Below are 23,921 nucleotides of genomic sequence, written 5' to 3'. Positions count from 1 at the left end.
CAAACAAAGCCCAACTTATTTCGTGTCGTTTATCAACATTCATCCAACTAACAATACTCATAATTTTGCCCATATAGCTGTACTCCAACAATTTATCATTCAAACTCAAACTGTCCGATTTTAACAAGACCCACCACCTGATTTTCGACTAAACGACACCGCATAATTGCGGACGGCAAACTCAAATCCATAAAAGTTGAACCAATTCTAATCGTACTAGTAGTAGTAACCAATCCATCCTCCGTCGAAACCGCACCATCGGGCAGAATCCAGTCCTTCCCAGAAGCATAGAGCTCCTCCGACCATATTCGCGGCGAAAAACGATGTATGAGAGAGGAATTGACATTGAGTAGCGGGATGTTGGCATTTTCATTTAGGGGTTTTGAGTTGGGGTCTTGTTGTTGAAGGAGGAGAGAGAAACGGAGAAGGTCGATGTTCTTGGGGAGAGCAGTGGGGCCATGCGCATGGGGGTACTTGACGAGCTGAGTGCAAGATGGGCAACGCAGGGTGTTCGGAAGGGTAGAAGGGCGGAGTCGAGTACGCGTGAATTGCAGAGTCGCCGTCGTAGGATTGCAAGCAAACTAGACATTCCGGTGGCTCTATTGCCGGTGGCGAGGTTGAAGAACAGGGCAGAGGAGAGAGAAAGAGGAGAAGTTGGGATTTTTTTTTTGGAATTTCTGTCACAATTGTTGCCTAAGTCGCACCAAATAAGAATTAAGGGCAAATTGGTAAAACACAACTAACGGCAAGCTAACGTCCGTTAAATCCAGGGGTATTTAATGAACAGTACGAAATTATAGGGGTATTTTATGAATTTTGAAACGCGCAGGGGTATTTGGTGCATTATTGCAAACCTCAGGGGCATTTCATGAAAAAACCGTTGAATGAGAGAGGGTTTGCGGACAAACAGAACCTTACTAAAAAAAAAAAAAAAAAACCGTTGGAAGTGACGTAAGAAAACACTGGTGCACCCTTACACGGTGGCATATGACTTGGCATAAACCAAGCCTCTCCTTTCCTTTCATCTCTTCCCAATCACCTCTCTTTCTCTCTCTCAACAATGGCGCTGTGTTCCAGAACTCTGACATCCACATCCCTCTACTGCAACGGCAATGGCAGCTCAATTACAAACCACAAAACATCAAAAAGAGAAGCTCGTCATTCACTCAGCATTCACATGATGGCTTCAACCATGGAGTCTTACGAAGAGGGTAACCTCGAAAGACCCAAATGGAGTGGCGAAACCCCTCTTTCTCGTCTCGTTGGCACTCTCATTTCCTTCAAACCCCTCTATGCTGTCATGAAGTTTGGTGCTAGACAAGCCCTTATCAGGTGGTGTACCCTTCTCTTCCTACTCTATTCAATTTTGATTTTTTTTGGGATTTATTAAAATGGGTTTTCGAATTATTTTGCTCATTTTGAAGTATAAATGTTTCTGTATTGTTGTAGAATTGTACAGGAATGATATTGTGGGATTTTATTTTTATTGCTTATAGTGTATGAACTATAGTTTTGAAAAAAATCGATAATTGAGAGCTGGTGAGGGAATTTTTTTTATGCAGAAAAGTGTAGGAACAATTCAATATTTTCTGGATATATCATGATAAATTATAGTTTTGGGAAAATACAATACTCCAGGTTATTGATTAAATATTGAATATGTTCACATCATGATTTAGGCCATTAACCAACTAAGTTTTTTGACACCCGCTATTAGAAATTGTTGTTTAATTGGTTTTGTTTACTGTTTGATTTTTGTTATTTAAACATAAACATAAACATTTGGGGATTTCTGTTGAAGATGACCGAATTTGAAGTTGTGGGATATGAAACAGTACAGCTGAGAAAACAAATATACCATGGAGGGAGATGACTAAGGAGATATTGGAATCGGAGGTCTACAAGGAGATGGAGAGCGTTCGAAACCCTGCCATTTTATACCCAGATTGTAATTTCTCTTTTCTCTTTCATCTATAGGGCTTTACATTTTACAATGAGGTTATTTTCGTATTTGGTGTAGTTTAGGTTCGAATATTAGGCAGTGTTATTGAAACTTGGAATCGTAGGAGTTAATCAGAAACTTGTGTTATTGAAACTTGGAATCGTAGGAGTTAATCAGAAACTTGTGGCAGGAAAGTTGGGAATCAAAATCTTGGAATCCATTTAAAGATCAAAGATGTTGTCAGGGGATTTTCTTTATTTTTCTCTTTTGAGAAATTAAGGATGATAATGATGTTACTATTATATTGCCAATGCAGATTATCTGAATCCCTTCCATGCCTACGATGAAGGAAACCTTTCATGGCTGGTAATTGCTTATTCCTGTTACAATTTCTAGTTGAAATTAGCCTTCTTGATTGTTGTGCTTTTTTCTGTTGTGGAAAATATATTGGCAGTGATGTGAAAGATTTAGAAGTGTGAAAACCACGCAAAAACCATGGATACGTATTAGATTTCTTGTAAATTGGATTTGAACAAGTGTTATGAGGACCCATTTGGCTAATGGTTTCATTACTGTCATATGCCTCTAGAGAAACTACAGACAATGGAGTAGATATGTAAGCTTGAAATCATGATTTTATAGGAAGATAAAGGACACTTGAAGAATTTTTGGAGTTATTGAATTGTTCTATTCGACAATTTGAGTTATGTATTTAACAGTTCCATCAGGGAAGCCACAAAGCTGTATTTGGAGCCTTCTCATCACTAGCTCTAGTGTCAATTATCCAAGATTTGCATCGAATTCCCTGTTAGAAGAACAAGCATCAGAGATTGAAGTTATACCGTCAAAGTTCACATTGGATTGGAAACTGTTTGACAGATTAGAACTCTCTGCATCATCTTCATCACTCCCTTGCAAACAGCTTATCTTTATTCATATCTTCATTCATGGAATTTTAGTTAGTTACAATGAATTTAAGAAGTATTACGGACATTTACAGCCATTATTTTGACTCCTTTGCCTTTTAGATTAGAATACCACTCGGGATATCCTACCAACTTGAAACATTGATCCTTGTTGTGTCCGACTCCTTTCATTCTTGTAGTTATAGAAAAGAATCAAAACTTTCCTTGTTGTAATCTCTTCTCTGAGCATCTTGCTGGGATGGTTGAGGTTTGGATATTTGAGGATTCTTTGAAGTCTTCGAAGCATTCTCCTCAACGGGCTGAGCAGAACTAGTAGGAGAATGAATTGTCTTTCAATTTGCTGTAATAATTGATGAGCTCTGAGCACAATAGGTAAAGGGTTCATAGCTTAGAAGATTCACCTTGACCTGATCATAATTTTTGCTCAAACCAGCGAGAAACTACTCTCCTCATCCCAATTTAGTGTGTCACTTATAATGACATAGTTTTAGGAGATAGGTTGATGTTTGTTTATCAAATGTTATTTTTATAAAAAAAAAGTGCATGTGATGAGAGTAGTAGGAGATTGTTTTTATTGAATGAGATAGAGTGCTTGATGTAAATGAATAAGAAGAGCAGCAATATAATATGAGACGAGAAGTCAAACATGGTATGGTAATTATGTACAATCTTTTGTTCTAATGTGAATCACTCCAAGATCAGTAAAATTCGTTAGAGATTGTATGTATTGATGTAGGCTGCAGCAGAAGCAGAGCCTGCGACTATGTCAATTACTAGAAGAGCTATACCTGATGCGTCTTCCCTGGATGAGGCAATTGATATAGTACGTGGGAATTGGCTTCGAGCAATTGAGCAACATCATCAACAATACTCTGTTAACTCCACTGTTGAAGATATCTTAGATATAGGATGCTCGGTTGGTTGGAGCACAAGATTTCTGGCCAACACATTCCCTTCTGCTAATGTTATTGTGAGAATCTGTTCCTATTCCCTTAGTATATCATCAGGCATATTTCATCAAGTTATTCTGGTACTAAGATGGTTGAGAAATTTACTGCTACAGGGGCTGGACTTGTCACCTTATTTTTTGGCTGTTGCTCAATATAAAGAAAAGAATATACCTTCAAACAGCAACTGCATAAAATGGGTGCATGCAAATGGTGAAGATACGGGCTTGCCAGCCAAGTCATTTGACGTTGTTTCAATCGCTTATGTCGTATGTGTCACTTGAACTTCTTACTCAAATTATGTGGTAATATGAGTCTGACATTGGATGCCTTTGATAACTGCATAAAAACTTCTGTCCATTCATTACATTTATTTGTGTTTTTTTCTCAAATTACGGAAATTTACAAATCAAATATGAGTTGTCTATGCCGCTCACATTGCTTGTTTTCTAGTGTCCCGTCCTTCTCTAGATAGGCTGTACCTTTTAGTCATTTCTTCAGTCGACAATGCGCTGAAGATGTAAAGAAATAGGTTACTCAACAGCTGCATGTTTTACAGTTGGTCAGTTGTTTTAAAATAAGAAGGACATCGTCAATTTTTCATTGGATCAATTTCTGAAGACTGATACTACAATGACATGGAAGTCCATAACTGGGTAATTCTGCAATGGAACTAGTTAAATGACAGCAACACTGTCAGTACTATAACTTCATGATTAGTTTGTTGCTCTCTGGTTGATTTAAGTTGAATGGTACCTTTGTAATATAGTACGCCTTAGCTGACTATCTGCTCATATGCCCAGCTGCATGAATGTCCAGCAAAAGCGACAGTTAATTTGGTGAAAGAAGCATTCAGGCTTCTTAGACCAGGTGGTACCCTTGCCATCACAGATAATTCGGTATGTGATACATTAATTACTCTCTTATCAGTCCAAAATTTGTTGCCACTATATGACTTTGGGATACTAACATTGATGATTCTTTCCTTGTGCAGCCCAAGTCAAAGATCCTTCAGGTAAAACATCTAGCCTGCTACTAGTTTGTGGCTAATGTGTGTTTAGAGTCTTAGTTAAGATCCTCAACAGATCAGATCAGATCAGATCATGGTTGTTGCTGCTGTTATAGTTTTTATAGAATTACAATGAGACTGGCCTAGAACTAGAACAAGTGAGGTTGTTCTAAAGTGGAGTATTTTATTTTTAGAATATTGAGGCATATTGCTGTATCTTACTTCTGACATGCTTCCTAAATCCTCCCATTATTTCCTTTTCTCTTAAAATGTTGCCTCGTTGAATACCCAATCCGCTGAACTTAAACTGATGTAAATTTTCATCTCTGTGCATGCAGTTGAATGATACCTTTGGTTTGGAGAATCATGAGTAATTGTTATGCAATTTTAATTTCAATAAGTTGGGAAAACTCAGTCGCAATTTGCGTTTAAATGTTTCAGTGTGTGTGGGTTTCATTTCAGGAACTGTCTCCAGTACTATTTACATTAATGAAGAGCACAGAACCATTTCTTGATGAATACTACCTGCTAGATTTGGAAGCCGCACTACAAGAAGCTGGATTTGATCACGTTCAGACGATTCTTACAGATCCCAGACATAGGACAGTCACAGCAACAGTTCCACACTAAGCTTTCACAATGAAGGTATAATCGGTTGCATGTTTTTTGTGTAATCGTTACATATATTTTGTGCCATTGACATTCAAAAAATTGAATACGAGTAATATGGAAAAAAGATAAATATTTTTCAAAAAAGTAATGTGTCTTCATCCTAGTGCTCAGAAATGGCATTACAAGAGGAAATAGGCCTGCCCTGATTTGGTCTTTATTATTTATTATTTTTTGCCTCAACTGCAAAATTGTAGTAATTTTCTTCCACAATCATTTTGGCATTGTGCTGAATTGTCATTTCATCTAAAACAGAAGAGCAGAGTGGAATAAATTTTATAAGTTGTAACTCGCAGACCGACCCTGAGATACCAACGAGCTTTACATTTCTAAGGCGGTGAAGGATGTCTTTGCTGCATAGTCTACTTACAGTTGCATAGAATCAATATCACCAACAGAAACTAGTACATGTTCAGCAGATCATTTTATTTACAGTACAAAAAGTCCCGTAGATAGGTATACTACCTCCGTTTCAAAAAGATCTTTACACTTACTATTTGTACGGACTCCGGTACAATATTTGACCATTAATATATCCAATTTCGTATGGAAAAAAATTATAAAAAGTTGATATTTAGAAAATGCATTTCGAGATGAATCTAACAAGATATTTCATGATAATTTTTGATAGATATATAATAGTGAGAATTTATGGTCAAAGTTTTGATTTTTGGATACATTTTTCAAAGCGTAAAGATCTTTTTAAAACGGAGGTAGTACGTAGTAGAGCATTTGGAATTCAGAAATCAACAAATCTGGATTGAACTTCCAAAATCTCTTAGAAAATTTATATGTGGGATGTGTGTGAAAATCCGAATGAAAAAAGCGGACTAAATGGATAAATTGATGTTAAGTGAATCATATGTAGGGGTGTTCATTACCGGGTACCCGGCTAAACGGGTATCCGAAAATGCGGGTACCCGGACTTCCGGATAGTGAAATTTTCGGCCCATGACCCGACCCGGAATAACCGGGTACCCGCATTTTCGGGTACCCGTTTAGCCCATGTACCCGACCCGGAATACTCCATCCGTATTTAAATATGAGATACGCTTAACATTTTCCAGGGCCGGCTAAAGGGAGGTCCAGTCGGACCTACATCACCGGGCCAAAAAATTTGGGGGCCCAAAAAAAAAGTTATGTTGGTTAAACCCCCAAGAACAAATATTATATATTTAACAACTGCTTTATTATACATTATATAATCTTTATCCCAGTTGGTAAGGACTCATAAGTATGATAGTTGAGACCAAGGTTCAATTCTTCACTACCTTTTTTATTTGCTTTTTTCATCTCCATCAAATATTTTCATCAATTTTCTCAAACCATCACACATAAAACATTAAACCATATTATTAATTTGACTCTATATTTTGTATAAATAAAATAATATTAATATAATAATTATGTGATTTACATTAAATAATTGCCCGTAAAAATTTGTAGGGGCCCAATAATTGTATTTAGCACAGGGCCTCTGAATTGCCGGAGACATCTCTGCCATTTCCGGCCGTATTTAAATAAGAGATACACTTGCCATTTTTAATAATTTTTCAACCCCACCATCTAGTTAAGTCATATACTCCCTCTGTATTTATTTAAGGGATATACTTGTCTTTTTCGGACCGTATTTATTTAAGAGATACACTTGCCATTTTTAGTAACTTATCAACCCACCATCTAATTAAATAATCTATCTAATATCCTATGTCCCACCACTCTATTAAACAAATAATTTCAGAACTACACCCCACCCCCACCCCTCTAAAATGACATGATCTCCACTTATTTTACTTATTAAAATATCTACCCTAACCCCACTTGTTTTATTACTTTATTTCATTCAATTCTTCTTCTTAATACCCGTGTCCGGCCAAGTGTATCCATTAAATAAATACGGAGGGAGTATCTAATTTACCCTATGACCTACTACCACATTAAACAATTAATTTCATAAACTTCACACCCCTCCAAAATTTAATGGTCTCCACTTATTTATTTGATTAAAATACTTACCCAACCCCACTTGCTTTATTATTTTATTTCATAAATTTCATTCAAATATTCTTCCTTAATATCCGTGTCCGGCCAAGTGTATCTCCCATTTAAATACAGAGAGAGTACAAGAAAGTGTCGGCTAGCAGTAGCACGGAGTGGATCCTTTCCCCTAAAAGTCTAAAACAAATTGATTAAGACCCTGTTCTTTTGGATTTTATTGCAGTTTCATTCAGTTGAGTTCAATTCAATTCAGTTCAGTTCAGCTCCATTCAGTCCAGTTCAGTTCAGTTCAGCTCCATTCAATTCAGTTCAGTTCAGCTTCATTCAATTCAGTTCAAAAGAACTAATTCATCTTTCTTTGTAATTTTTTTATTCTTGATATTGCAATTAAAATTTACGATTATTACTTATATATATATATATATATATAAATTATTATTATCGTTATTATTACTTAAATATTACTATTATTATGTTAATATTATATATAATTATTGTTATTAATAAATAATTATGATTATTGTAGTTTTTTTTTTTGAGGGAATGATTATTGTAGTTTTTATTTATTATTATGAGTATTGTTATAAATATTAACATTTTATTTATTATTTATTATTACTTATATATATAAATTATTATTATCGTTATTATTACTTAAATATTACTATTATTATTTTAATATTATATGCAATTATTGTTATTAATAAATAATTATGATTATTGTAGTTATTATTTATTATTATGAGTATTGTTATAAATATTAACATTATATTTATTATTTATTATTTATTAGTAGTTATTAATTATTAATTATTTACTATTTACTATTTATTATTTCAGTTCCATTCAGTTTGGTTTAGTTTAATTCAGTTCAGTTCAGTTTAGTTCAGTTCAGCCAAACAAAGTTCAGAAGAACAGGGCTAAGAGGATAAGTAAGGATTAAAGGATTTCTTTCGCATTTATTAGACCCGGTCAACTTGAGTCCAACCCGCTAGCTCGGGTCGATCTGATCCGAAAATTATCTAGTTTTGGGCAGAATTTTTAAGCCCGTTTTATGGTTAGGCTCGATTTTTAAAATTTAAACAAGTATTGGCAACGTAAAACTACACTTTTAGGTATGAATTTAGCACGATCTGAAAACAGCTTAAAATAGCGGGTTTTGGTCACACAAAATCGACCCATAACTTGGTCCGATCCGACCCAACATAATTGGCTGATTTTTAGGTTGCGACCCACTCGAACCCGACACAATCCACCTTTTAATCTAGTCTAATATTTACCAATTATTTTTAAAAAATAGTTATAAGGTTATAATGGGGATAAGTGTTAAAATCATTACTCAATTAGTTATGGAAGATTATAATAGTTGATTTTAACATTTTGGAGTGGAGTAATCTCGCACGAAAATAATTAAGAAGATTAGGGAAGAGATTACCGCTTCGCAGATTATTCGACGCCGAGAACTTGAAACCGATGTTAGAATAGGATTGTGATGGAGGAATAAATCATGGGTATGAGGTGTTTTGATAAGGATTCTAATTATGTCGATCCTTGGTAATACATTATATTGTGTATTTCAGTTTATGTAATTCTAATTTTATTCTAAACTATCTTTATGGGATGACAAAGTATCATTATCCACCTTTTATTCATTTATTTCCTAGCGGGGTACAATGATATATTATCCGAGCTCGACTAATTCGTAATTATGACTTTAGTTCAGTCTGAGATTTTAATTTTTTTGTTGTGATAAGTTAGTTGTAACAACACAATTTTAATTTTTTTTTTAATACTTTTACACGCATCGCGTGTATATTACGGGGATGAGATTCAAGCCTAACTATTATGGAATCGAGGTATGGGGATTAAATATATGGATAATGCATAAACACTACATAAGTTAGATGTGGACTATCAATGAATTAATTTGTTCAAAAAATAAAAATGGATATGAAATATTGACTAACACATAACTTCCAATCTTTTATATAAATTCAAATTAGGGTAGAAAAAATAAGGGCTCGTTCGATATCATTGCAAGTTTCCAGTTTTTAGTTGTTCCAGTGTTGAAACAATGGGTTTCGGATTGAAGGCCCTTTCGTTGATGTGGAAGATCTTGCTTGATGGATTGTGTGTAGTCTAAATATACTTTCACAATGACAAAGTTACTGGCCTCGGGGGTGTTTTCGAAGAAGCCCCTTCGATTCCTGAGTAAGCACTTGGTTCGGATATAGAGAGAGTTCTCTAGAGGACTGTAAATGTTAAGGTAATAAATTGGGCGTACCTTGATATATTCGCTTTGACGGCATATATATAGTGTTTGCGTAATGAATGGAACTAGAGCATTTATTGTTATTGGGCCATGGGCCGCTGGAATAAGGCATGGAGCCTTTGTTGGGTTTGAGTTGTATGTTGTGTTTTAGCCAAGTTAGCTTTTGGGCGGCAGACCCAATTATGAGTCAATTGGGCACCCAAATATTAGTTTTTTGGTTTTGAAAGTTATATGATACAGATTAAACATGAACTAAAAATAAATAGATTTAAAAGCTGACAACAAAAAAGTGAAAACCACTTTGTATGATGTCCATATTTTGGTTTTTAATTTTATAAAAAACAGAAAATAAAAAACGATATCAAATGGACTCTTCTCAACATTTCGATTTTCAAGCCCGCCAGACCAAACATCACGCAGTGACGCCTTGACCCGACAAAACTGACCCGATTGATCCAATGTGTAATCCAAAATTGATCTGAAACAACAACCCGAAATTAACCCGAAAACCAAATAGAACCGACGCGAAATCGAAACCGCCTCGAAAGTGATTTGACCTGAAATGACCCGATACCCGAATGACCCGAACCTATTTTCACCTGAAATCGGACTAACCTGAACCGAAAATAACTGTAAAATTAAATCAACCCGAACCGATCCGAACCGAAGAGCAACTCGAATTTACCAATTAGTTTTAAATAATTTTTTTTAACTTTTCATATTATTATTATTGTTATTATTTTCTTTTTTATTAATTATACTCTTTTGTGTTATAGGAAAAAGTTTTGATAATATTATGATAGTGACCACCAAATCTAAAGAGAAATAACCTAGTCAAAACTCGAAACCCGAGATATATGATCCAACTCGAAAAACTCGATCTAACCCGAAAAACCCGAAAAATCCGATCCGATATGAACCGATCTGATAAGTACTGATTCGATATGACCCGAACTGACTTTCACCCAAAACCTTAACCCAAACCAGACCCGACCTAATTATAAAGAAACCAAAGTTACCCAAAACCCAAATGAACCCGACCAACCTAAAAGAAAATAACCCGACCCGATCCGAATTCGATCCAAACGACCCGTTTGCCAGTTCCACTGACGCCTAACTTCACCAACTCGAGTCAATGACCCCCGAGCTAACTTCAATCTTCATCGACATTTCCCAAGCGAAAACCAGAACACCCCCAATAGTCCAAAAACCGAAACTTTCAGCGACTTTCCCAAGTCCTAACCATAACCACCACCTGAATCCTCAGCAACCACCTCACCGGAAAAACCCATTACAAAAAGTTTCTATTTAGAACTTTGAATCACTCTCATTTTCTCTCTCTCAACTGAAGAAAACAATGGAGACAGAGAAAATCCCATCAAATTCAAATGGCGAAGAGAAAATTGATGAAACCGAAGATGACGACGCAATTCAGCTTGTCCTCTTTCAAGTTCCTGAATGCTATGTCTACATCGTAATTTCCCTTCCTTTTCTTCAATCTCTCTGAATTTTGTTTCAGTTTTATTTGATTTAGACGCTAGGAGTATTATTCAGTATATCGAATTTGATGTTTTTGGTACTATCTTTGATGAAGCATATATTACTTAGAATCTGGAATGCTAATGTAAATGTTGTGGTAGAAGAATGAACAGTTGATTAATTCTTATTGCTGTCTTGACTGATTATAGAATAGTGGGGTTTTCAATTTCAGTGTCAATATTTGGGCTATGATCTTTGACCTTTAGGTGTGTCATTTGATTTTGTAGGGTTTATTTGCTGATTTATGAGCTGTGTAATTGTTTGGGTGCTTTGAATTAGCTTGTCTTTAGCATACTGTGGATTTAGCTTGGTTTTGTCGATCTTGGGTTTATGATATTTGTTAGAGACCTGAGATGCTAGTACGCATCAGAGCCCCCATTTTTTGAAATAATCAAGATTTAAAGAGGCTTTCTGGGGATTTGCTTGTCATCTTTGTTTTAGCTTCGCTAGCTTTCCCTTTTCAACTCGAAAGCACTTTGCCTTTCCAATAGCGTAAGTTGATCCAGCTGATGCGAGAGTTCCAGCTCAAGTATTACTTTTGTACTTCATTCAATTCAAATATCAGATAGTGATTGCGACAATTCTTTCATTAAAGAAAGGTTTTTGCTTGAGATATTAGAGATATAGGAAAATATAACCTAAAACCCCTCTTACCTCCCTCCCTCCTTTATCCCTTGCCCTCTTTCTCTTCCCTAAAAACCGCCCCAGAAAATCAAATCCGAACCCCTCCTCCCTTCTCGACCTCTCGAAGATGTGTGACCTTTTGAAAACGATGTTGATAATACCTACGAAATTCTTGACGATTTTGTTCGTGTTGTCAATAAAGCCGCTGACGTTGCCGGTACTGTGGTGAAGAAGTTCTTTGGAAAACCTCAATTGATCCAAACCTTTGATAAGTGTGACGAAGATGGGCGCATTGTTGAGCAAGACACAACTGCTGACCTAGCTGCCGAGGCTGCTTTGATTTCTGTGATTTTATAGAGTTTCCCAGATCATTGAGTTTTTGGCGAGGTAAGGGGTTGGTTTCTGGAAATGAGGGATGCTAATTATGTCTGGGTTCTAGACCCGATTGATGGGACTACCAGCTTCAAAAATGGAGTTCCTTTGTTTGGCACGCTCATCGCTCTTCTATATAAGAGCAAGCCGATTTTGGGAATCATTGACCAGCCAATACTGTGCAAAAGATGGGTCGGAGTGCAGGGAAGAAGAACTACAATGGATGGTATGCCTGTTCAGACCGTCCTTGTCAGCAGCTTTTGCGAATAACACTATACACATCTAGCCCATAGCATGTTAGTGATGAAGAATGAGAGGCCTTCCACCGTGTCACAGAAAAGGTTCAAGAACCATATGATGCTGAGTGCTTTACTTATGGACTCTTAGCTTCTGGGTTTATCGATGTGATTTGTTTTCTTGGTCCATATGATTTTCTGCTTTTATACCATTCATAAAAGGTGCTGGAGGTATTATAACTGATTGGGCTAGTCAGAAACTTAAGTGGAAAGCTTCTCCAATTCCACAGGTCCAACTTATTATCGCATAATTGCGGCCGAAGACGACCAGGTCCTCCAGGTTGCTTTGGAATACCTTACAAACGCATGAGTCGGAGCTAGAGTTTATTAGGATATGCACCGGTCATGTTTAAGATTTTCTCGTTAACTTCCTCTATCACAAATAATCGTTACATTTTCCTCTTATAGAAGTTTACTATTAGTTTCTACATACCCATTTTAGTAACTTTTATCTAACTTTTGACATGGTATTGGAACCATCCGTAATTTTGGATTGATCATACGCTTCAACATAAATTTTTCACAGTCGGTGGGTGTCAATGAAAAACCCACCAGCCAGATGTAAGCTTGTGTTTGTCTTATTTGGTGTGCTTTAGATTGACGCGTTGAGCTATATTTCGGCCGGACCGCCGGACCTCGCCTAAGGTATCCGTACCGGAACAGAGCTTACCATTAAGTTGGGATCGATTGGTGTGGTTCCTTATTTGATGCGTCATAACCTGAAATTTTGTTGTTGTTCTCTCTGGAAACACAAGCTTCCTTATTTTTGAGTCGAAGATTCTGCTTGATGTGAAATGCTATGTGATAGTGTAAACTTTGATCAAATTTTTTTTGGCTATCACATAGTGTAAACTTGCTATTTGATCAAAGTCACCGAGATATTAGATCAAAGTCACGGTTGATTTGGCTATCACATAGCAGAATTTTTTTTCTTTTTTTCTTTTTTTCTTTTCCGAGATATTACATGCAGATTTGATCAAAGTCACGGTTAATTTGGCTATCATGTGAGCAATGTCATGTGAAATGTGATAACTATTCACAAAAGCACAAAATTGCGTTAAGATGTCTTTCATTGTTTTTTTTTTTTTTTTGCCTTCTTATTGTGCATTTGTGTTCTACAGATACCCCCAAGGAAAAGTGCTGCTTCATACAGGTACTTTTGCTAGTACCTTCAATTTTTGAATTCAATTAAATTATTAAGATTTCCGCCTTCAGTCTTCTTCTAGAACCATGCCATGCACATTTTTTCATTGTACCCAAGTTTTGGTTTACTTAACTGTTGAAAATGTTAAAGCGAGAAGACCAATACTTAGAATTCCATAGGTGCTTATCTCCAAAAAAAATTGTTCAATAGGAACCCTTCAGCTCTTGTTGAAATCTCTACTGTTATAAAAAAATCACGACAGCAAGAATTGCATATTGTCATGACTCATGGCCTTTAGTACAATAGTAATATCCTAGATCTCGTTGTAGAGAGTAGTTTGTGGGTTTAAATTAACGCCACAATGTTATTTTTGAGGGAAATTAATGCCCACAATGTTTTTAATTCGAAGGTTTGAGAACTTTTGTATATTGCTGAACACACGAGGAATAAATGCATATAGGTTTATTTACGTCCACTGCATTGCGCATTTGCGCATATGTAACTACACCTGAGATTCATATATATTAGGTTAGGATGTTCATGTGGAGGGTTTAGCTCCTTCTCCGATGCTCGCTGACACAGCCATTTATTCCTTTCATTGATGCTTAAAGGCATTAGAGCTGGTGAAGTATTTTCTTCTGCTGGCCATACTTGTTGCTTACGTAAAGATCTAGAAAGTATACAAATAGCTGAAGAATGTTAGTCTCTAATCCAGCTAACTTGCTGTTCACATACCTTGAGATTGTAGGTGATAAGTCTAGACTGGTTGTGAATCCCTTAAACTAATACAGAGGCTACTTACACTTAAGCATGCACCTTGTCTTATACAAGCATGTGGTAGACAGAGTATCTGAGAAAAGTCAGATGATAATTTTATTTACGCTCACATAACAAAATCCTGTATTGTAAGAGAGATGAAGATATATCTATTGATACAGAACAGGGTGTCGTAGTTGTTTCTTGAATTTCTAAAATTTTGTGTTATCATTCCTTTGTGAGCTTCTCAATGTTTATCAACCCACTCTTTTTCTCATTAGGCTGATTTGCCCTATCCACCATTGCAAGGGAACTTTTCCGTGGAAGTATGGAGTACTTCCACTTTGGCAGTGTAAATTCGTTGTCGTTGTGTCAGTGTATTGGGATGACATTTTTATCACTGCATTTGGCAGTTATTTCGGTGCTCTCAAATGGGAAAATACACCTGGAGTAACTAGGATAGATTTCTCACATCCGAATATTACTAGTTTGCCTCCTAACATAGCGTTATCTCTCTTGTGCTATACTATGATTTGACATACTCTTGTTTTACAAATTAGTCCCCGATATGGTATGCAAGACCGTGATTGGTTCCTCTTTTGGAGAACTTCATTTTTGGTCTTTGCTTGAGATAACAACCCATTAACCTCACTGTAAATGTGCCACTTGACCTTGTTAATGTAATATAAATTGGGCTTCTTATCTAGTGCGCTGTAATATAACTTGAGCAATGAAGAATATTGTAGTTCTTCAATTCCAGACTCTGCCAGGTTGAAATCATATTCTCATTGAGCGAGATTATCTGATCCTTCTTTCTGGTTGTTATCTTTACTTAAAGCAATCTAGCTGCTTTTCATATGCACCTTAGAAGAGATTCGGGGCTACTTTTTGTGATTGTGATACTCAAGCTTCTATACGGAAGAGAATGTTTATCATCCTTGCACATTGAATATTTGATTCAAATACTTGGATTAAGTTTCTTTCAGTTGTCATTGTAGTCTGGAATGTTCTGGTTAGCATAATCTTGCATTAAAGTTTAAAAAGACGGGGGTAGATTTCAGTAGCACTTTCCTTGCAAATGTTTCTGACTATCTTGGTTGTGTCACACCAAGTAAGCCTGCTTTGTGGGCTAAGTGGCAGGTTTACTTATATTGTAAATAGATCGATGAAGTAGAGGTGGATAGTCTAGAGACAAGTAAGGTCCTTGTTTACCGACTAGGGCTTGTGAAAATTGCTAGTATATTCGTCACTTTTTTGTTCTGCAACTGAATGTTGTGATAAACATTAACATGTAGAAAGTACAAAACAAGAAGAAATTTTTGCTGATTGCTTGAATCTTTTCATGATTCTTTTTTGGAAATTTTATCAGAAACCACAGTTTAAAAGTCCAACTTCGTGAGAAACCACCTTATATGATTTTTTTAGCAAAAAGAAACCTGATTGTATTTTTTTTGCAAAAGACCACTTTATGCCGGACTCTGACCATTAAGTTTTTTTTCCGGCATTGACCATCCATGTGCGTGGCACATGACCATCTAGAATACCCATTTCCTCTCCTCCTTCCGCTCAGACTACCGTTACCTGATTTGTGGCACCCCCCAAACCGCCAATTGGTTCGTTCATACCAATTCGTGGTACGACGACGATCCAATTCGTGGTGTTCGCGATCTGAATCGCTGTCATCGGCGTACCGAATCTGTAACCCTAAATCAAGTAATTGAAGGCCGGGGAAGGCGAGAATAGAAAAATTAAGTTGGGGCTTTTTTTTGGGCAGGAAATCCGAGATAATACACTATATAATTTTTTTTTCCTTGGTAAAAGAAAAACTCAGCCATGGCTGCTGTGGAAGTTCTTCTTTCAGACATTTCTTTCGCTCTTGTGCTGTCTTCGGTCCAAATTACGACAAAGCCTTCTGTTATTTTTTATTTATTTAAAAGAAGCCTTTCATTGTTTTATTGTTTTTATTGTTTCAATTGGGTTGTCTCCTTTTTTTTGTCTTTTGAAAATTGGGCTTTGTCTGCTGTAGTATTTTGTTAGAGTAAATTGAAAATGGTTACGTACTATGACCAAGAACAAACTTTGACAATTTGATAATTTAGTTGGACCAAATATTACAATACTCCCTCCGTCCCTTAATACTCGCCCCATTTCTATAAATGGCATACTTCTATTAATATAATTTCTCTCATTTACCATGTACCCACATATATTTCTACTTTCCAAAAAAACATTAAAAATTTTCATCCACCCCCACGCCCACCCCTTTATTTGACAAATTTCCCACTAACTATATTAAAAAAATACCTCATTATGAACTACCACCTAATAAATTAATAAGTCAATTAAATTGTCTAAAACTCTTTGCCGGTCAAACCGGGGCGAGTATTAAGGGACGGAGGGAGTAATTCGAACCATCATACAAAAAATTGTACCAGAAAGTACCCAACGATCCTGAAATCAACTCACTCGCGAACCGCGAACCCGATCCCGAACCAGTACGATGTACCGAAGCAAACCGAGAATTAGGTTATTCTGGCTCAGACAATCACTCCTCTTTCAATTCCGACAAACTCTCCTCCTCCCTTCCGTTGACTTCTCCGTCCTCGACTCTAGTCCTCAAGCCCTCAACGACAACAACTCCCTCACCCCATCAACCACCCCTTGAACCTAAAAACGAGATGCAAGGATGAAGAAACAACAATAACACTTTGATTCTTTGTTGCTACCTTTAATTTTCTACCAAAAAAAATAAGAATTCTTATTCAACTTATGGGTTTTGTTTAGAATAATTTGGCAAATACAACCTAATAAAGTTTTATATTTTTCAATTACAACCTCAAACTTCTAAGTTTGTCAATTACAACCTTAAACTTATACATTAATTTTAAATTACAACCCGAAATTATTTTCTGGCAAAAATCACCGGAAGATGATGTCATAATGTTATTAAAAACACAATTACTTAATTTCTATCATTATCATTACCCCATTGCCTCAAAGAGGCTCCCACAAAAAGCGGGGTAAGGGGGTCAGGTGTACCCAACCTTACCCCTGCAATTGCAGAGAGGTTGTTTCCAATTGACCCAAAAGCGATAACGGGACGACAACGGGACGATCATCTCCTACTTCATGGAAAGCAAGCGAATAGGTATTAAGAGTCATTTTGATTTAGTTCATTACATCAAACAGCCAAAAGAATAAATGAATCTTTGGCTCCATCGGAAATGGACATAATTACATATTTCTATATATAAAAAAAGTTAAATCGAAAAATAATAAAACAAAATAAATTAAAAAACAAGAATTATAAAAAAGCGAAAAGTAATTTTTTTAATGAATATTATGTAACTGTTTTTTTTATAACATTATGGCATCATCTTTCGGTAATCTTTACCAGAAAATGACATCGGGTTGTAATTTAAAATGAATGTATAAGTTTAAGGATGTAATTGACAAAATTAGAAGTTTGAGGTTGTAATTGGCAAATAGGGAACTTTATTAGGTTGTATTTGCCAAATTTTCCTTTTGTTTATTGCTACAAATTTCATTTGGATTTTGATTTTGGTGTGGATTTAATTTAGTTTCTAAATACAATCCATATGGCTGTTTTGGTATTTAATTGAATGATTGATTTGGGTTTATTATCCAAGCTCTCTAACTCTACAGTCTACCCTTGCCGCCGATAAATGCCCATCAGAGATCTTAAGGTCTCTTCGAAGAAGCCGAGGAGAAAAATCTGGAATGCCACCCCTCCTGATGCTGTTATTGTACATTTTTGTTCGAGGTGAGGAGTTGAAGAAGTTGTTTCGGTGGTGGCTATGTCGTGAAGATGAGAAAATAGGAATTTTCATGGTGGGGATTTAAGAAAGAGAAATCTGAAAGTTAAATTGGCTTTTGAATTTTCATGGTGGAGGAAAGCTAAGAGGCGGTAGCACAGCCATGGCCTTGAGAGAGAATGGAAATTGAGGGGTGGTCAATGCCGGAAAGCAAGTCAATGGTCTGAATCCAGCATAAGGTGGTCTTTCGCTAAAAAATTACAATCAGGTTTCTTTTTGCCAAAAAATTTATATAAGGTGGTTTTTCACAAAGTCGGACTTTTTTATAAGGTGGTTTCTCACAAACTCGACTTTTAAAAGCTGGTTTCTGAAAAAAATTCTTCTTTTTTCTTTTTGTTGAAAAACAAGAGTGTAGTGTATGAATTAGCCTTTAACCTTGACCACCGGGTCAAAGCCTCCACCACAAGTTCAACTTTACTCACTTGCACTTTCACTGACACTCTAGTCTTATTTCTAATCACCTCTATGTAAGTCTTGACTAGTTAGGGACTTAGGGTTAACTTTGTGTACGCCTTAATCTCATTAGACCCTTTTGGTGGCTGGATCTATGCTCGGTGATGCTGCTTAAATAGTAGCATTCTGTTGTCATTTATTATTACTTTAGCATATGGATAGTAGCAATTGGCAAAGTACAGATTTCACATGTGCTCTGGAATATGAAGAGGTTGACAGTGACTTATGTCTACCGCCTAAAACCATGAACTACCCATTATCCTATAGACTTTTTTTTTTGATAATTGTCCTATAGTCTTCTGCACAAGTTATAACTAATATTGATCTCTCCTCCCATTACCTTGTAAAAAATTCTGGGGCTTGTTTAAGGGCAGATTACAGCTTCTTTAATAGATAGGGCTGTCCGCTGGCGATTTAAGAGAAATGGAAAGAGAATCAGAGTCCTAAATGAGAAATAGCTATTCTTTCTCTCTTAATCTAGCTGCTGCTAACCTATTCTACCCAATAAATGTCTTTAATTGCTCTTTCGCATTATTTCCGCATTGCCGATCCATCTGCAATAGCATTTGACTTTGCTTTGTTTTGGATTTCACAAAGTGGAAGCTTGTGATGTGCATCCGTACCTGATTTATGACAATTTAAACAACCATAACCTTTTTTCAAAAATCATTTTAACAGTATTCTTCATATCAACTGAGTAGTTACTGTCAATCAATTACAAATTGTTGCTCTGAACTGTTCAATATATGACCAATTGCAGCTTTGATTTATGACCCCGCGCCAGTTGGAGCAACATCCATTGGCCAAGTACTGACATGCAAAACTTTAGAGCAGCTGCTGCTAAAGCCTTGTAGTTTTTTGTTCCGTGATGACCTGGTCGGCACGGATCTCGACATCTCCTGACTATCTATATCCGTCAAATTTTATAACATCCTCGTTGCTCTCTGGTCTGTTAGTTTGATGAGAGCCATCAGGTGTTAGTTTAGAGGTTAATAATGCGTAAATAGGAGTACATTTTTTCCCCAAGATTTTTCAAAACTATATATATAGAAAGTTTAGTTTAGTTTCATGAAAGATGCAGATAACCTGGTTAATTTTTGAGGTGTATGTTAGACCACTGATTCAATTCTATATTCTCTCATACATTTTTCAAAACATGCTTCCGTAAACGACGATCTCATTATTTTGATGTTAATTCCATGAATTCGTTGCTCGTCAGTTTTGCTGAGGAAGTTTTATCTATGGTCAGTGATGGTTTTGAAATTGCCTTGTGTTTAATTGTAGAGCTGATGAATGGGATGTAAATAAATGGGCATGGGAGGGAGTCTTGAAAGTTATTAGCAAGGGAGAAGAGTGCATAATCAGACTTGAGGATAAGTCAACAGGTAAAACTATATATATATATTCAGCAGTAGTTGTAGTGGATAATCTATGGAGTATTATTGTAAATTAAGACTTGGGAGAGGTTAGTAAGGGAATATTTTTGTTACCTTTTGTTCAACATTTCATATTTCTTTGGGTGAATTGGTTCAGGTGAACTCTATGCTCGGGCTTTTTTGAGAAAAGGAGAGCCACATCCTGTGGAAACTGTAATTGATAGTAGCAGGTTTGCTACTTTGCTGTCTTTACTTAGGAATAACCTTCTTTTAATATTTTGTTTCCAGTTAAGACCTTGTGTAGCTTCTAAGTTTATGTTCCCTTATGCAGATACTTTGTGCTTCGAATAGAAGAGAACATAGGTGAGTTACAAGTTTTTCTCTGATTGAATTTTAAATATTTGTATTAACATTTTCATCTCTTGTCCCATTGCTTGATCAAGATGTAGCTGATTGATTTTCATGTCCTTTGTGAATTTGTGCCAAAGTTATCATCCTTTGTTGGTCACCTGTTTCTTAGTATGATCCACATTTCCTGAATTTGTCCCAAATTGTTTTTCACATTTCTTTTTTCAGATAAAAAACCCTACCTTATGAGCACAAAACTCGAATGATGCCTTTATGTTCCCCCCCTAATAACGGCATGCGTTCCACCACCCATCTTTAAGAAAATTAAACTATCACATGCTATTCCTCATTTATATCTCTTTATAAGAATTATGTGCAAAAACCACGAACAACTATTAATTTATTCATCCCTTGCTTTGAAATTGCAGTTGAATTCTAATATGAAATTGTCCAGGTGGTCGTCTTCGACATGCTTTTGTTGGGATAGGGTTTCGTGAGAGAACTGAAGCTTATGACTTCCAAGCTGCTCTGCATGACCATATGAAGTATCTCCCTGCTTATCTTTTCTGCAATTAGAATTTCTTTCTGTGTTAGATGCAACAAGTAAACATATAAACAGTAGTTTTCTGCTTCATCAACAATTTTCAGATGCATGTTGTCTTCAAACAATTACCTGAAAGAACTGAGGCATTGAATAACTGTGTGTTTGATTTTCAAATTTCTAATTTAGGTATCTTGATAAGAAGAAAACTGCTGAAGAAATGGAACAACAATTCCAGAATTCTTCAGCAATTGATTATAGTTTGAAAGATGGAGAGACCCTTGTTCTTCAGTTGAAAAAAGTAAGCTCGTTATTTGTTTGTTTCCTCACTGATTAAATAATTTGCTACTCGAATGAATGATAATCTGTTTATGCTCAACATTTTATTGTCATTGTCAGAAACCTGGTGGCAATATAAAGCTGAAATCCATTGATGAGGGTGTGAACAACCTATCAATAACGGATAAAAGTAAAGCTAAAGAGCCCTTACTTTCTATCAGACCACCTCCTCCTCCGCCACCAACCCTCTCACCAACTTCTTCTCCTAAAACTCCTAGATCTCCAAGTTCTAATCCTAACAAAACATTCGAAGAGGAGAAAGAAGATCCCAGTAAAGAGCCTGATTTTAATTTTAAGGAAAATCAAAGTTCAGAAGATACAGCAGATGAGGACTTTGGGGATTTTCAAGCAGCTGGCTGATTTGTTATCATGTATAAATAAATTTCTGTTCATAAATGAAATTTCTTTCGAACAAGGCTCGTGAACCGTGTACATGGTGGGTTTAAGTTACCTGTTTCCGAAATACTCTCGTAAGCAGGTCCAGGAACAGGAACAGGAACAGGAACGGAAGTGAAATGTTCGAGAATCAGTACAAAGTTGTCTTCTCTTGTTGATAAAGGCTGTTTGGGTCCTTGTGTGATACCGTGGTGAGTAAGACATTTTATTTGGAATTCAGGATTTCGTTTTGGATGTTTCTTTAAAACCTTCTTTCCTTTATGGGAATTTCTTTCCTCGTTTGTTAAAGACAAAAGGAAAGGTTAAGTGTAGTAGTGGTTGATGCCTTTAAGCTACATACATAGCTCCATTACCTTGCTTCATCAATTATTAAAAGTTTGTCAATTATTAATTGGGTTGTAAAAAGTACGGTTACTTGATTTATTTTGGACTATTGAGATAGATAAACAAGCAAAATTATCCGAGAGATTGATTTTATTAAGGAAGCGAGATGGGTAATAATTAGGGGTGCAAACGAGCCGAACCGAGCCGAGCCGAGCTTTATCCTGTTCATGCTCATGTTCATTTAACTTATGCGAGCCCGAGCTCGAGCCCAAGCTTTTAATCGAGCTCAAAAATTTGTTCAATCTCGGTTCATTTAAAAGATTTTGTGTTCGCGAACTGTTCGTGAACGACTCATTTATTAATCGAGCCGAGTTTATAAACGAGCTTTTTCATGAACGAGCTTTCTTAAACGAGCTTTAGAGTATAACCACTTGAAAATCTAACAAATTATAATCATATCTAATAATAAAGATTAAAGTACATTACTTTATTTGATAAACAAACCAATAATTTAGAAAGAGTCAAAAAGCACTAATTTAGCAATTTATTTTATTTCAAAATATTCTTATTCTACTATAGATTTCAAAAGTCAAAAACATGATTTTTATTTATATTTGAAAAACGTAAATATGGTAAAATATGATACATAACATAACTAGACGAACTTGTACACGAACATAAATGAACGAGGTGTTCATGAACATAAATGAACGAGTTGTTCATGAACTTAAATGAACGAGCATACCTATGTTCATGTTCAAGCTCGTTTATTAAGCGAGCTTCAAAAGTTGTTCAAGCTCGGCTCGTTTAATAAATAAACGAACATGAAGGAGCTTTAAACGAGCCCGAACCTGAGTAGTTTATTGACCGGATCGGCTCATTTGCACCCCTAGTAATAATACCTCTTCAACACACTCTTGGAATTAAGGAGGTGGAGGGCTGATTAGAGCCTCTAATTTAGAGGGCATAGAGGCGAACTTCATGTGGCCTTTGCTCTGAACGGCGAACTTCATGTGGCCTTTGCTCTGAACTAAAGCCGAGCTACTAATGAGAGAAAGATACAAGAAAGAGAGAGAAAGGAGCAGTAATGAGAGAGGATAGATGAAGAGAGTAATGTATAGAGAGGGAAAGAACAATTGCATGTGGTATTTCTTAGTCCTTGCGAGTACTTCTTGTCAGCCCTCAGTCGACATTTTTGTTTTTATCAACTTAGTGCCGTCAGTTATATTGACTGTACCTCGGTTCTCAGGCCGTAAGATTGGAACTTCTGGATATGGTTGCTTAACATAGTTGACCACCATATTCAGAAGTTCCAACCTTACGGCCCAAGAACCGAGGTACCGTCAATATAACTGACGACACTAAGTTGATAAAAAAAAATGCCGACTGAGCGCGGACAAGAAAAGTATAAATTAAAGAGTAAGTTCAAACATAAAGCATGAGGGTTTACCTTGAAAAATGCTGGAGCAGATGACTACGAAACTGGGAGGCGGAAAAATGAACCGAACGGCTGTGAGAAGGGCCTTCGTCCTCCTTGTTGACTGCAAACCTAGGGAAACACATATTTCTCTCTAGAAATTTCTCTCTAAAGATGGGGAAGTAAAAAACGTAAAAGTGAAAAACTTTTTACCCCCTCTATATATAGGGAAGGGAAACAAGGACAAAAGTGACCACATGGCCCACTAAAAATGCACCGGAAATCATGCATGGGAATCAAACGGTCAAGAATGAGCAATAATGATGATTTTACACTATTACCCTTCTTGAGGGGCAAATGATGTGGGTAATTTCACCCGACCTACGTGGCCCAATCA

The 23,921-nt window shown here is 36.3% G+C and overlaps 1 protein-coding gene across 1 annotated transcript; it reads left to right on the top strand.

Moving 5' to 3' along the window:
- The first annotated feature begins 992 nt into the window (after positions 1-992).
- On the top strand, positions 993-22,249 carry LOC110782652 (uncharacterized). Its single transcript, XM_021986842.2, has 15 exons — positions 993-1,332; positions 1,836-1,948; positions 2,259-2,308; positions 3,605-3,838; positions 3,932-4,084; positions 4,619-4,714; positions 4,810-4,842; positions 11,133-11,237; positions 13,716-13,747; positions 20,068-20,168; positions 20,317-20,389; positions 20,491-20,522; positions 20,962-21,052; positions 21,238-21,349; positions 21,448-22,249. The coding sequence occupies exons 1-15, from the start codon at positions 1,061-1,063 to the stop codon at positions 21,745-21,747; spliced, it is 1,797 nt and encodes a 598-aa protein (XP_021842534.1). The 5' UTR covers positions 993-1,060; the 3' UTR covers positions 21,748-22,249.
- Positions 22,250-23,921: the final 1,672 nt, after the last annotated feature.

The sequence above is a fragment of the Spinacia oleracea genome, chromosome 4 (assembly GCF_020520425.1).
Source record: "Spinacia oleracea cultivar Varoflay chromosome 4, BTI_SOV_V1, whole genome shotgun sequence".
NCBI lineage: Eukaryota > Viridiplantae > Streptophyta > Magnoliopsida > Caryophyllales > Amaranthaceae > Spinacia > Spinacia oleracea.
Note: the sequence above shows the minus strand (reverse complement) of the source record. Positions and strands in the feature narration are given on the sequence as shown.